Raw genomic sequence first — 14,682 nt, 5'->3', positions numbered from 1 at the left:
ATGGCCGCCAACTCTGGGTTTTAAATCCCCTCGGCCAATCTTCCTCTGCAGCCTCATTTCCGACTCCTCCCACACTCGGCTTCACATGCCAGAACTCGTATCCTTCCAGGTTTACTGGGTTGCCATCTTGAGTCTGGGCAGGTGTGGCCCCATGTCCTGGAGCCAATCTTCTCCGAGCTCCCACGCAGGCGCTGTAGCTTGGGGGATCTGCCCCCAGTCACGTGTTGGTGGGGAAGTTACTTCCATTTCCCCCGGGCTCAGAGATGATCACAGCTATTTAACATATCTAAGCGACCAGCCAAAGGCTATAGATATGTTAAATGACCACACCAGAGCTTAGCTGCAAAACAGCTCTCAATGGTCCTGCTCCATTTGTCCCTTCCCCCAACCCACACCCTGGGGGGGGGGTTTGGAGACATCTTAAAATCTCCTGGACGCCTTAAGTTCTGGACCCCTATTTCAAATGCCCATTTGGGGTCCCCCCTCTTGGCTGCACCCTGTAACAATCCCTCCTTTCAGATATACACCCACTTTAAATTCTTTTAAAGGACAATGGACGAAGATCTCACCTTCTTGTAACTGCTTCTGGCTGGAAATGGACGTTGTTTTACCCACCCATGGGTCACGGGTGCCCTGAAAGGAGGGGGGGGGGTGCAGCACGGAGGGAGTCCTTCCTGTAAGGGGAAGGACCTTACAGAATCCTGGTCAGTTGGCTGCCACCAGGAAGTCGCAGGTTCGGTGTCCAAAGGCTGGCATTACTGAACCATTGGTATCCTGGTCATATTCTGGAGGTGACAGACTTGGAAAGAATTGGAAGGCACAATTAAATCTTAACCACTAAATGACAAAGGCAGGGACTTAAGTAAGGAATGGCTTATCAGGAGGAAGGTGTACAAGGCATGCTACACCTATCCGAAACTTGTGGCCCGCTATACTTCACTCGGGCTGAGGGGAATATGTTAGGATTTCCCTCCTTTCAGATATTTGGGCCTTTTCTGTCCAAGCCATCAAGACAGAAAAAGGCAAAATTAGTTCTTAAGTGAAGCCCACAGACCCCCCAAACCATTCACCAACCCAACCACTCAGTTCAGCCAAACCGTTGAGTCTCAGGGGGTGATGATGAAAATGGGCTCCTTAAGGCGAGGTTTATATTCACTCCCTCATTCAACCAATTACTCAGGTAATGAAGTCATAGGCATATGCCCTATGAAAACAGAAGAACACACAGGTTAATTCACACAACAATCCCCAAACCAGTCTCTGTGCCTGTGAGACTGTCTTTTGGGGGAAGACATTCCATTGCAAGGTTTTTCCTGTAATAACATTTAGCAATGGCAACTTCACAGGTCCTCCGTACCTGTAAATTGTACATCTTTGGTGACATTACAAACTCAGTTTCAACTTTCAAATAAAAACAAACTTTCAAGACAGTTAGCTGCACCATTCTGATGTCCAATACTAAGCATTGTGATTTTCTTTGAACCACAATTTTTCTCCTTAAGATCACCCTCACTGTTATTAAAGGACTACTTTGAGTCCCACTTTTAATTTTGACTGTTCGTTTGCATAAACACACCAAGAGCAGCCTGGATCACTTATGATCCTTGAGTCTACCTTGCTGGAACTTACACAGGGAGCCTTTAGATTGACTTCTCAGTCCACCCCTCTTGGGGCACAGAAGCAAAGCCACACATTTGCCATCTGGCTTCGCCTGTACCAGTTGTTTCACTCAAATCCTTGAGGCTTCTATTGTGCTTACAGGTTCCTTTTTGGCCATCTTTCGGGAAAGCAACCTTCGTTCCTTCCCTGGAAAGACTGCCATGAACCACACAACCAACCAAAGTACCAGGCTTTTTTGTGGGCTTACGCTAGCTTCACAAGTCAATCCCAGTTCCTCAGGGCTTTCTGGTAAAGACCAGAACCCATACATGCCTCCTTCAGGCGTGACATTCCAGTCAAAGTCTTGGTTAACAAAACCACTATTAACGATCGGTCTTATTGGTTTTATGCAAAGAAACCTTATATTATCACTCACTCCTTCAGAATGCCAAATTCTGGAGGGATCAGGTAGGGAGAAAAATACAAAGCATGAAGGAAAATCCTTTTCCTTCTGATATCCATCAGGCTTCTCAAAACTTTCCTACAGAGTGTGAAGTTTCAACCTTCCCTGGAATCCTCAATTTCCTTTTCAGAGCAGATACAGAGCAAAATCCAAAACATAGAGTTCCAGAATAATACATAGGTAGAAGCATTCTCTTGCACCAATGCGTCCATCGGTGCCTCGCAGAGACATGCTCCTTCAGGTCCGGTCTCTTGGCAGAGACATGCCCCCTTTGCCTCTGGCTGAAGCACTCGTCAGCCCCCAAATGACCTTTCCTGGGTCCCGAGTGGCAAAAGCATGCTCCCCAACCGGTTACAGACGACCTTTCCTAGGTCTCAAAGTACAGGTTTCTGATCAGAAACAACACCAATGGCAGAGACTTGCTCTCTTCCGATCCGGTCTCATGGCAGAGACATGCCCCCCCTTTGCCTCTGGCTGAAGCACTTGTCAGCCCCAAATGACCCTTCCTGGGTCCCGTGTGGCAAAGGCATGCTCCCCAACCGGTTACAGCGACCTATCCTAGGTCTTAAAGTACAGAAAGTCTCTGATCCAGAAACAAAACCAATGTGAGAAATTTGCTCTTTTCCCATGAAACCGGCAACAGGTAGTTCAGGTTTCCCTTACTCCAGGTTTAAAACTTTCACAACCTTTACACATAATTTTATTCATCCAGATTTAACCATCAATCTCTTTTAATCCTGGTTCCTTTCCCACACTGGGAAGGACTATACTGAAACTCAGCATGTGGCAGCTAAAAGTCCCTAACACTACAGGTACCTTCCACTAAAAGTCCCTAGATTCGCAGGGACATCCTGCAGCTTTCTGAAGCTTAGACCTTGCAAACACCCTATAAATCAGATGGTCACCTTTGGACCTCAGTTCATATCCTTCAGAACCAGAGCCATTCCTATCAGAACCAGTTACACAGAGAACCTGACTGATGCAATGCCAACACAGTAGGAGCATACAGCCCATACAGTAGGAGCGGGGGTGCCCATGCTTGCCGGGTCATCCAAGATGGCGGTGCCCATGCACAACCCACCCTCCATGGTGGAGCACTCACGTGGCTCATCCTCCATTTTACCCAAAATGGCGATACACCCACATGGTTGGCTGTCCGATCCCCACTATACATACAGGCTCGGCTTACAGAGCCTAGGGGTTTGCTTCCTCCCCAAACCTGAGTACAGGTTCCCTTAGTGCCACCTGGGCTCACCGAAACTGTAAGTGAGCAGACCGGGGCCACCTGGGAGCAGCATGCTAACCAAACCATTATCCACAGCTCCATTATTCCAAAACGGTGTTCAGAAACCAGTTTTCAACCAAACCATTCTCACATCTCTGCTCCCTCCCTGTTTCATTTCCTTTTCACCTTTCCAGGTGTGATAGGCGGCGATGCCCTCAGGAGGAGTGCAGAGGAATTCTCGAGACGGGGAAAACTCCGAAGTCTCACTCTCTTGCACCTGAGGGGGTCGGTCTGCCATGGACAATTATCGTCCCTTCGTGGTCGCCAAAAACTGTTACAGAACAGAACAAGGGGGGGGGGCCTGGGACGATATACTATTATTTAAAAGGCCCCCAGGTCCGTCATGTCCACCGCCCGAGGAAAGACATCTCTCAATGCCAGAGATTCGTGAAAAGGAAAGGAAATGTTTATTTAATGCTATACAAACTTCAAGTAGTGACCTAATGTCTTTATCAAAAACCCCCAAAGTCCCCCCAAAACACCCACAAACAGACACAGTCCTTCCTTCCTTCCCCCCTTTGCCCAGTCCAGAGTACCGTATTTCAGGGAAGGAAAACGAAGTCCATGGCTCAGACAGTCCTCTGGTTCTTAGTCCGCCTTCTCGACTGGGAGACCTCCCTGGGTTCCCGGCACCCTCGGCTGAGTCGCCAGGATCTCTGCTAAAACCAGGTGGTGGTTCCCCTTCTAAAGCTGTGGGGGTCCCCGCTCTGTCCAGGCTTCGTGGTTCTCCCTTTCAGGGCTGCGGGAGTCTCTACTCTGTCAAGGCCGCGTGGTTCTCCTCCTCAGGGCTGAGGGAAGGGGAGAGTCCCCACTCTGACAAAGCTGCGTGGTTCTCTCTCAGGGCTGCGGGAAGGGAGAGTCCTCACTCTGTCCAAAGCCACATGGTTCTCTCTCTCAGGGCTGCGGGAAGGGGAGAGCCCCCACTCTCCCAAAGCCGCGTGGTTCTCCCCCTTAATGGCCGCCAACTCTGGGTTTTAAATCCCCTCGGCCAATCTTCCTCTGCAGCCTCATTTCCGACTCCTCCCACACTCGGCTTCACATGCCAGAACTCGTATCCTTCCAGGTTTACTGGGTTGCCATCTTGAGTCTGGGCAGGTGTGGCCCCCATGTCCTGGAGCCAATCTTCTCCGAGCTCCCACGCAGGCGCTGTAGCTTGGGGGGAAATCTGCCCCCAGTCACGTGTTGGTGGGGGAAGTTACTTCCATTTCCCCGGGCTCAGAGATGATCACAGCTATTTAACATATCTAAGCGACCAGCCAAAGGCTATAGATATGTTAAATGACCACACCAGAGCTTAGCTGCAAAACAGCTCTCAATGGTCCTGCTCCATTTGTCCCTGGGGGGGGGGTTTGGAGACATCTTAAAATCTCCTGGACACCTTAAGTTCTGGACCCCATTTCAAATGCCCATTTGGGGTCCCCCCTCTTGGCTGCACCCTGTAACAAGGGCACAAGCCTGGGTTGCAGGCCAGGTCCCCAGTAAGGGACATGTGAGAGGCAACCACACACCAATGTTCTTCTCCCTCTTTTTCTCCCTCCGTTCCCTCTCTAAAATTAAATAAATAAAATCTTTAAAAAATAAAATAGCATTAGTATTTTCATTGAAACCACATTAACTTTGTAACTAAATTTAGGGAGAACTGATATGTACGTTCCCTCTTCAGTCTTCTATCCAAGAACCTGGTATATCCTACCATTTGTTCAAGCCTTTTGTGCATCTTTCAGTAGTGTTTTCTTCTCCAGTACACCACAGTTTATAAAAGGCTGTAAGTTTTCTTAAGCACACCAAAAAAGGTAGAATTCAAGCTTAGATGATAACCCTTCGCACCAAAAGTATTTGCTAATAGTGGACACCTCATAGTTGGCGAAGCCAAAGACACAAAAGGCTTGGGTTTAGAAGACAGGCCTTGTCTTTTAAAACCAAAAGGTGATGCTTTTGTCACAGAACTTTTTGGAGAGTCAGGGTGCAAACAACAACAGACGTAGAGGAAATATAGAGAAGTGAATATCTGTTAAACAGATTGGAGGCTGAATCAAGATTAAATTGACTTTCAAAACAATAGTAAGTCCAGAAGCTCTGATCTTACAACCACCAAAACCAGCCAAAGCGGTAACACTGTCCATCTCTGGGGCCAATCAGAACTTTCAGCAACTCATCAAGGCAAGAGTAGTAGCAGGAGTGGAGACTAGATAGATCACCATCTAAAATTTGAACATTGGTGGTGGGGAGGCAGTTACAATAGCTGAACAATAAGAACATATGCATTGCAGGTTTGGCCCTACATCAAAAAAAGCAGCTTACGGATCCAGATACAGAATGATGTACACGTGGGTATATGAAAAGAGAGAAGAACCTGGAACAGAACTAGGTCCTGAGATTTTGCAGTTATTAAGTGGATATGAAAAAGAAATTTTTGTTTTGTTTCTGTCATGTTAGTCTATCTTTTACCAAAAGTGTCATCTATATACTGATAAATTAGGAAGACTTTGGTTAAAACAGAACTAAATTTTGGTCAATCTTGATCTTGAACCAGTTTGAAAAGCTGATGAAGAGTTTTTGGGTTGTTTGTCTAAGAGGCCATATGTGTAAAAAGGAAGTTCAGTACAAGCTGGGAAAGTTCAGCATGGAGAAAGCATTGCCATTAAATATCCATTTATGTATCCTGCTTTGTAAAGAGAATTTATTTTTAAGATAAAGTTTAGATAATTAAGTTAACTAGTGTAAAGATACTTAAAGATAAGCTGGATTCTTCTTTTCAAAACTCATTTTCTGTATCTGAGTTAAAAATAAAATAAAGTTTTAGGGCTAGCAATGAGGTGAAGTGATCGTAGGCCCAGGAAACAGAACTGCTAACGCAGGTGAATAAAAAACAGGTCAAATAATCACTTTCCAAACTGCATCAAATCCAAAAACTTCAGTCTCATCTGAGTAGTGTATATGATAATGCAGACCCTCACTATGACCTCCCCCCTATAAATAGTTGACAATTCTTCAAGGAAAAGAAAAATACAAGAATTCCTGGAAATTTTCAAATGCAGGATCTTGGCAACTGCTTGTAAAAAATTAATCATCACTTAATCCTCCAAGCTCTAAAACAGTGGTTTATAAACAACGAGTGCATTAAAATCACCTGAAGGGCTTTTTAAAAAACAAACTGATGGACACACTTTGAGAAACACTGTGCCAAGGTAATCCGACTTAAACTACGGCCCGGGTTTGGTGGACCTGTGCTATTTGCAAACTGCAAGAGGTCTATGACATAAATGGCAAGTTAAGCTTTTGAAAAGTTTGGGTAGTTTAACATTCTTTGGCATCCAAGCACGTGACCACTTTTCTAGCATTTCACTTTGTGTTTTCCAAAAGTATTGGTATGAGATTGGAAAATTATTTTACAGTTTGGGCAGCCCAGCTCTAAAATAGACACCTCCACAGGACTGACACACAAGGGCAGACCCGGGAGCACAGGACCAGTGGCAGCTCCTACTAACTGGGGGAAACCGAGCAGTCCTGGAATATAATGGAAACCTACGGATAACGCCTTCAAGAACACCGGACTAAGATACAATTTCACAACTGCAGTTTTCATCACTCTGTATCTTTACATTGCTCCCAGGAACCACACAACACCGCACCATTGCTGCAAGTGGCCGGGACCCCGGCGGCCAGAGCAAACGAGAAGGGAAAGGATGCAGCAAACCCCCACACTGCGGGCGCGCACGTTCGAAGGGCGGAAACCGGATCAGCGCTTTTCCTGCCCAGAGTTTGGAGCCGCCGGGAAATTTGCACTCTGGGTGTTATAAGAACATGCTAGATTCAGTCAAAGCGTTTTGTAGTTTTCGGGAAACAAAAACACCGCTCGCCGCCTCCCTCACCCGCGCCTCTCACAACGCCTGCGCAGATACGAGCTTAAATCTCGTAAAAGCCAGTCCTCGGCTTTCTCCTGTGCCAGCCGAGGACCCGCCAACGTTCAACACTGGCACGCATGCGCACCAGCAACGATCGCGCCCTCTGAACTTGCCCTTACCCGCCACAGGGATTCGGTCCTTCCGGCCCGGCAGGGCGTCCTCGGGGCTGACGATCTTAGAAGCGGAGTCTCCCATTCTCGGGACAGGAGAAAGGATATGGAAGAGCTGGCGAGCCCTCCTAGTGGCTGAGAGCATGGGCAGGCTGCTGGCCAAGGGGTCTCCGGCGGGACGGCGCGGTCGAGAGCCGATCCGCAGCTGCGGGATCAGCGAGCACTGGACTGCTGGCACCCAGCGAGGACACCGTTGTACTGAGCCGCTGCCCGGAATCGAGGTTACCTAAGGCGCAAGCCACGGGTGCTGTACCTGAGGGCGTGTCCTCTCCCTAAGGGTTGCCTGATTCTGGGAGACACCAGGGAGTTTTTCTGGTCGGGCTACAGTGCTAAGTTCCCAAGCTGACATCAAGTGTATTAGTAGCATTACGAAGTACGTAAAGCGTCAGGGGCCAAAAAAAGCCTAGCCTTTGATTTTTAAGTCCATTCTCATTTCACAACCTCCTTAGCTATTGCTTGGTATTGCCAGTAAGATACAAAATAAACTACCATACAGACAGCTAGCTAGGATGTATGTCTATTTCCATTGCAGCCATTATGATTAATTACCGAGAAGATGTATCGAAAATGAAAACTAAGCACAGTTTTCAAAAATGGGTAAGATCACTCAGTATAATGTGTGTATGTACACACACAGGTAATAGTAATAGTATACCGAGCCCATTTTATAAGAGGGCAAATAGAGGAGCAAGGCACTAATGCCACCACTAACTGATCAGGTGAATGTGATGGCACTGTAGGAGCATTCTTGTTTCTCAAATCAGGAAAGATAACATTTGTTCTGCGATAAAATTTCAACCCTAAAAATAAGGTGGGTGGAGCCAGGTGGGTGACTTTGGTGTTCCATGTGTGCAAGTTTGGTTTTACACAAATGTTCTGCCAAAATGGGCAGATAATCTTACATGAGGGAAGGAACTTCAGGTTAGCACTCACAGAAATGAGAAGGCTTTTGACCCAACTCTTTCCCCCACCGGATAGGTTTATTTACCTCTTGGTTTTCCTGTGGTCTGGACTGTAATATAAGGAGGACAGAAGGATTAGCCCTACTGTAATGTAGAATATAGCCAGACTTGTGGCATTAAACTGAAAAGTGTTTATTTTGTAATTTACATTTCCTCTGGGCAATTTGCCTCCGTTTTACATTTGAGTTATTTGCTTTTACTATAAGATTATACAAACTAGGTTCTACAAGGCCTTTACCGGAAACACTCTCTAAGTCGTCCCTTCCAAGCTTGTGAAGGCCTGGTTACTGCTAAGCATTTGAAAAAGTAAGAACATTCCTTTGTTAAAAGAAACACTCTGTCAGTTGATTTTTTTAATAACTGCCTTTCAATACATACTGATTTGCTTTTTCTGGCTTAGTGGTTGGTTGTATGAAATTAAATATGTTAGAAATACTCAGCAACTAAAAACTGAAGAATTTTTCATGTCAGGAAGTACTTGTATAACATTAAGTGAGAAAGCACAGCAGAGCTCAGGTCGTACATCTGTGCCATGTAGTATGTATATAAAAAATGCATATGCGTCCACTTGCACACTCACTGAAGAAAGACTAGAAAAAAGTAAAACGATGTTTGCAGTTTTGTTGTTGTTCAAGGTAACGGTCTACTGATTTTCACTTTCTATAAACCTCTGGTTTAAAATGTTCTACATTGCTATCGTGTTCTCAAGCGTTCCAATGACTGTTACTTTTATTGTGACAAAAAATAAACATTTTAAAGCCAAATACCTTAATTTATTTTAAAGCTTTTTTCATAAAACAATAGTCTTTTCATTTACCAGAATAGTTGTAACAAAAGTTACATTGAGTTTTGTTTACTTTTTGAGGGGAAAATTCAATATTTCTGCCTTCCGTGATATCATTTTCACTGCTAGGACTTTTCTCCACACTCTCCTAGTCCCTTCTGAGCTTTGTTCACAACGAGAGGGCCTCCTTTTCCCCTGTTGGGCATACACTGCTTTGATTTTTCATTTTTGTGATTATGGTGTAGTTTTCCAACAAATTCCAACAATGCATGCTATTTAGGAAGCAGACTAAGCATTGTCTTTGGTAGAACAAAGACCTAAAATACAGCACTTTAAACAAAACAGAAGTGTCTTTCTCTCTTATGTAACAATCCGGACACAGGTAGTTCAGCACTGCGCAGGCCCATGTCTTTTCTTCCATAGCACCTCCTACTGGGCTGGCTCACATTAAGTATTCAGTGGTTACGTGTTTGATTTAATTGGGCCAGAATCCTAACTTAGATTAGCAAAAGTTTCTTTTCATTTGTTCAAGGCTCTACCTTGCCCCTTTGAAACAAGAAAACTTAATACTCTATCCCAAAATAAAGCCGAGGCTGTGGTTGAGCAGATTAGGTGGCTTTAACAAAGGTACTGTATCTGAAACAGGATGATTTTGGTTTTTTGTTTCATATACTGGCCCAGAGGTAGGTGGTCCAGGACAGGTAGTGCAGCACTGCTGTCCTCGGACATGACCTCCATGCCAGAACCTGCCATCACCTCTGTATCCTCGCCCAGAAAAAGGCAGGGAAGGGGTGCACATCTTGGTACTCCTAAGAGTCATCCCAGAGGTAGCACCATTTCTACTCACTCCATTGACCTGATTAGAGACGTGATCTGTTGGAAAGGAAGGTGAGAGACCAAGTTCTCTAGCTGCGCAACCACAGATCCAGCTAATACTTGTCAGTTCTAGTAATGAAGGAAGAAGGCAAGAACCTCTGTCACAGGTCATTCTTCTGGCCACCAAATGTCCATGTATGACCTAATATACAGGACACAACCTGTTCCAAAGGGAGAAAAGCCAGTTTCAAGCAGTTCAAAGTGCACGACCTGAAGAGGACAAGTAGTCCTGTGCAAGTCTGGACGCAACTCTGCATGATCAGTGACCTATATAAACTGAAAACTGAGGTATATGTTCCCCTCTCCCACGCCCTTTCCCACACACCTGGTGTACAATGGTAAAACATGAATATGAAAACTAATTTGGAAAAAAGAATAGGAGAAAACAGTAGTCACTGGTCCACAGTCTAACCCACAGGTGGCAAACACAAAGCCTGCGGGCCAATTCCAGCCCGGCACCTTGTTTCTACCCGGCGGTAGCACCAAGCTCTCACTTAACATGTTAAGGAGTAGTTACATTTATATAGTCCTAAAATTACATTCGGCCCTTTGAAGGCAACTGCGAGGCTGATGTGGCCCCTGGTGAAACTGAGTTTGACACCCCTGTTCTAACCAAATGTGGCAAAGGGGAACTTTCCAAAAATGCCCAGGTGGTAGAGTAAATTCTTAGTTAGGCCCCCAGTTCTGCTCTCTACAAGGAATTCCCTTGTTGGTTCCATCTGAAAGTACTGGTTTGCCCCTGGGAGGTTCTTAGCCTCCATCTCCTATGATCCCATCAGAAGGCTATGTTGAAGAGTATGCCCTCCTGGGAGGCTGTACATCTCTTTGCACCCAGTTTCTCACTGGTGCAGTTTTGAGTGACCGTAGGTTACTATAGGGACAAACAGACAGGTATTTGCAGGCTAGGCTTATAACTTCTTTGTTGATTCGATCGTGAAAGATACTGAATTGATTTCTGGTCTATTTGTTCTTTTTACAATTCCTCGTATAAATAATCAAAGCTAAAGATCTCCACTAGTCATATTTCTTATGCCTAACAACTCTTCATTATTTTTATTTACTAGGCTCTATGTTTGTCCTATATATCTGGCATCTATTAACTTAATGGCAGTGCCCTTGCAGCCAGAAAAAAACAGCAGGCTTGGCTGGGAAGGCAATGCCCTTAATATGATCCTTAGTGCATGCCATCTGCAGACAACACTTTGCTGTGGCCCTTGAGAAAGGGCTTTGGGTCACAGTTTTATCTTATGCTTTTGGGAGTATAATAGCTTCTGGCTTTATCAAAACTAGAAGGCCCTAAATAACCACTCTTAGTCAATTTGTATTATGGACTGCAGGCAGAGAACTTCAATCTTAGCAGAGCTTTATTTTCTTCCATCTCTGTTAACAAAATGGCTAGCTTTTACCTGAGTTCATCTTTCTCAAAGGACTTTGCTAAAGGAGGCAGGAAACAGCTAATGCTCCCTGATTGGCCAGAGAATCATCTTTCTGATCATTTTCCTATAGCCACAGATTCAAAGAGCATGTGGTCTGCCTTCCAAGGAACTAAGATGACAATTTTATCAAATGTCTTGTGGTGGCATAAAAAGGATCACCAGTTTCCCAGCCTTTAATATCTACGTCCTTGTTGTTTGCTGCCTGCCAGTTAAACCAAAGCCATGTAATTTAGGTTAATGCTATGGAGTCTACAGAAAAGCTACTAGTACTGACATGTTGGTTTTGCAACATTGCAGGACCCAAGACCTATATACAACAACCTATTGTGTTTTACAGGCCTACCTCAAGAAACAAGACAAATCTCAAATAAATGGAGCCCAAGGTTAATGGAAGGAAGGAAGGAAAGAAGGAAGGAAGGAAGGAAGGAAGGAAGGAAGGAAAGGATGGATCAGAGCAGAAATAAATAAAACGGAGCCCAAGTTTAATGGAAGAAAGGAAGGAAGGAAGGAAGGAAGGAAGGAAGGAAGGAAGGAAGGAAAGGATGGATCAGAGCAGAAATAAATAAAACAGAGGCCAAAAAGGCAATAAGAAAAGATCAATGAAAAAACCTAGTTCTTTGAAAAGATGAACAAAATATATAAAACTTTAGCTAGACTAACCAAAAGGAAAAGAGGGAGTGCCCAAAAAATAAAGTTACAAATAAAAGAGGAGACGTTACAACTGGTACCACAAAATACAAAGGAACATAAGAGAGTACTGCAAACAATTATATGCCAACAAATTAAACAGCCAAGAAGAAATGGATAAATTCTTAGAAACATATACTCTTCCAAGACTGGACAATGAAGAAACACAAAACCTGAACATACCGATTACTACTAAGGAGATTGAATCAGTAATCAAAAACATTCCAAAAAACAAAATTCCAGGACCAGACAGCTTCACTGGTGAATTCTTCCAAATACTCAACGATTTAATATCTCTCCTTTACAAACTCTTCCAAAAAACTAAAGAAGAAGGAATGCTACCAAACACATTTTACAAGGCCGGCATTACACAAATACCAGACAAGGACACCACAGAAAAATAAAATTACAGGTCAATATTCTTGAAGTACATAGAACCAAAGTGTAGAGGACTGGCCTTAAAATAAATTCTAGACTAGAAAAGGTAAAGGACATGACTTAAGAGACGAGAGAAGAGATCAAACATCCTTATTTCATTTCCCCCTCTGGGATGAGCTTGGTTAAGGAATCTTAGAAACATTCCTATGAACTAGGGAATAATCTGCAGATGTGGGAGCTAGTTCTTTATTTCCCAGGGCACATCCCAGTACAGTGACCCACTGGTACATAAAGAAATCAAGCTAGTGGATTGGATCACCATGGTTTTTAAATGACTTCGAGTACACTAGGTTAAAAGATATCAGAGTACATCCACAAGTAGTAAGGGTAAATATAATTCGGGGAATTTTTTTTTCTTTTACACATATGTGCACTGCTGTCTAGACATAAAATATATTTCCTACTGTGGCTTCTGGTCAAAACAAAAAGTTCGAAAGCCATGTTCAGACAGACTATAAACCTTTCAGAAGATTCTTGCTTTTGACAGGGCATGCAATGAGATGTGTATGTGAAGCAGAAGCCATGGCTGAGAGCAAAGGCGAGTGAACCTGAGGGCAGCCTCACAGGATCCTGCACAATTGTGTTGAATGCGGAGAAAGCAGAAGAGCACTGCCTGGTCTCCCAGCGGGTGGGCGTATGGAAAGAACGAGAACAAGGAGGAGATCTGGGGACAGAGCCCTTGTAACCAGATACAACAACGAAGTCCTCAGTCATCAGTAGCAGGAGCTAGCATGATACCCAAAGGTTAGGGAGGAAGCAGCTCTGTCGCAGCAGTGCGGAAGCACTGTGACCGGGAGTCCAAGCCGCACCAAAGCAGACACCCTGAGGACAGAGGCCAAGGTTGAAAGATAACTCAGCGGGTGCCCACAAGGCCAGGAGAACACATGAGCTCTCCCAGTGTACAGACACGATCTTGAAAAAAAAAAAAAAAGACAGGAGTAGGGAAAACCCTGAAGAGAATCCCAAAAGACTAGGAAGTTACCCGAATAGGCCATTTAAAACTGAAAGCCACCAAAAAGCCACTTTTATTTAGCAAGATCGAGTGTTTTCTTCCAGCATTAGGAATGATGAGAGCAAGATGGAATCAGTTACAGAAAATAGGGCAATTAACATTTCTTGTACGTTGGAGTCATGTTTAAGTTTTGGCCTTGTTATACGTGGTCTATCAAAGCATACGGAAGTGGTATTTGTCCCAGCCAGGAGTCAGGGACATCCGACTTCCCAGGATACTAGGGAGACAAGTGAAATATTGTATGGCACCAGTCTACAACCCAAAATGGCAAAATTAGAGAAAAGATAATCTAATAAGTTTTTCATAATGCTAACTATATTCAATTTGAAAAGCTATCCTCTATTCTAAAATAATATGCTTCTGAATACTCTGGTGCCAAAATGTCCTTCCGTCTCTTATACGGTGATGACAGACAGCAGGGATCCTCCAAGGCCCTTGTTTGGCAAAACTGAACATGGACAACTTATGCTGGTTTCCAAAATATTCGGTCCAGTTCTACGGTCCTTGAAACGCCAGTGTGGGCCTCCCCGAGGCAGTGCCTTTGACAGTCCCTGGCACACGGGAGGCAGCACAGCAACGTCGGTATGAGGGAGAAAAGGAACTTTATGTTTTACCGAGATCAGCTCCTCGCAAACAGCTTTTGCTTTCTTCTCCACAGGCACCAGCCATCCTGTCCTCCTTCTCAGCTTTCCTAACCATGCAGAGTTCCTAGCCGCCTCCCCCAGGTAGAACAAAAAGAGTGTAAGACATGACTTACAGGGGGAGAGAGAAGGCCAAGGCCTTCTTCCCCCTTCCCACCGCTGGACGAACCTGGGGTTGAATCTCAGAAACACCTACACAGACTGGGAAAGAATCTAGGGTTTGGGGACTGGTGCTCAGCAAAGAGGAGGGTAAGAAGAGGTGTCTCTCAGGAAGAATCTATAAAATTGTGTCACCACTCGATTTTGAAGCTCCATCATACTATTAAGTTGTATACGTTACTGATAAAATGAGCCGAATGACATAGTGGTGTCTTTCCATGAACTTAGAAGCTTCAGTGCTTAGTTATCTTGTTCATCAATTTTC

General features: G+C 44.6%; 1 protein-coding gene across 2 annotated transcripts in view; it reads right to left on the bottom strand.

Annotated features, from left to right (window-relative positions):
• The window catches only part of MSRA (methionine sulfoxide reductase A), a 343,248-nt gene extending 334,199 nt beyond the window's left edge, over positions 1–9,049 (bottom strand). The window contains exon 1 of one of the 2 annotated variants that reach the window (XM_045831823.1): positions 7,372–9,049. In XM_045831823.1, the coding sequence (XP_045687779.1) occupies positions 7,372–7,507 (136 nt within the window). In that variant the 5' untranslated portion in view covers positions 7,508–9,049. The remainder of the gene's footprint in view (positions 1–7,371) is intronic. The other variant, XM_045831824.1, reaches the window with a different exon arrangement.
• Positions 9,050–14,682: the final 5,633 nt, after the last annotated feature.

The sequence above is a fragment of the Phyllostomus hastatus genome, unplaced genomic scaffold (genome assembly GCF_019186645.2).
Source record: "Phyllostomus hastatus isolate PE091 unplaced genomic scaffold, TTU_PhHast_1.1 phas_contig_159, whole genome shotgun sequence".
NCBI classification, from domain to species: domain Eukaryota; kingdom Metazoa; phylum Chordata; class Mammalia; order Chiroptera; family Phyllostomidae; genus Phyllostomus; species Phyllostomus hastatus.
Note: the sequence above shows the minus strand (reverse complement) of the source record. Positions and strands in the feature narration are given on the sequence as shown.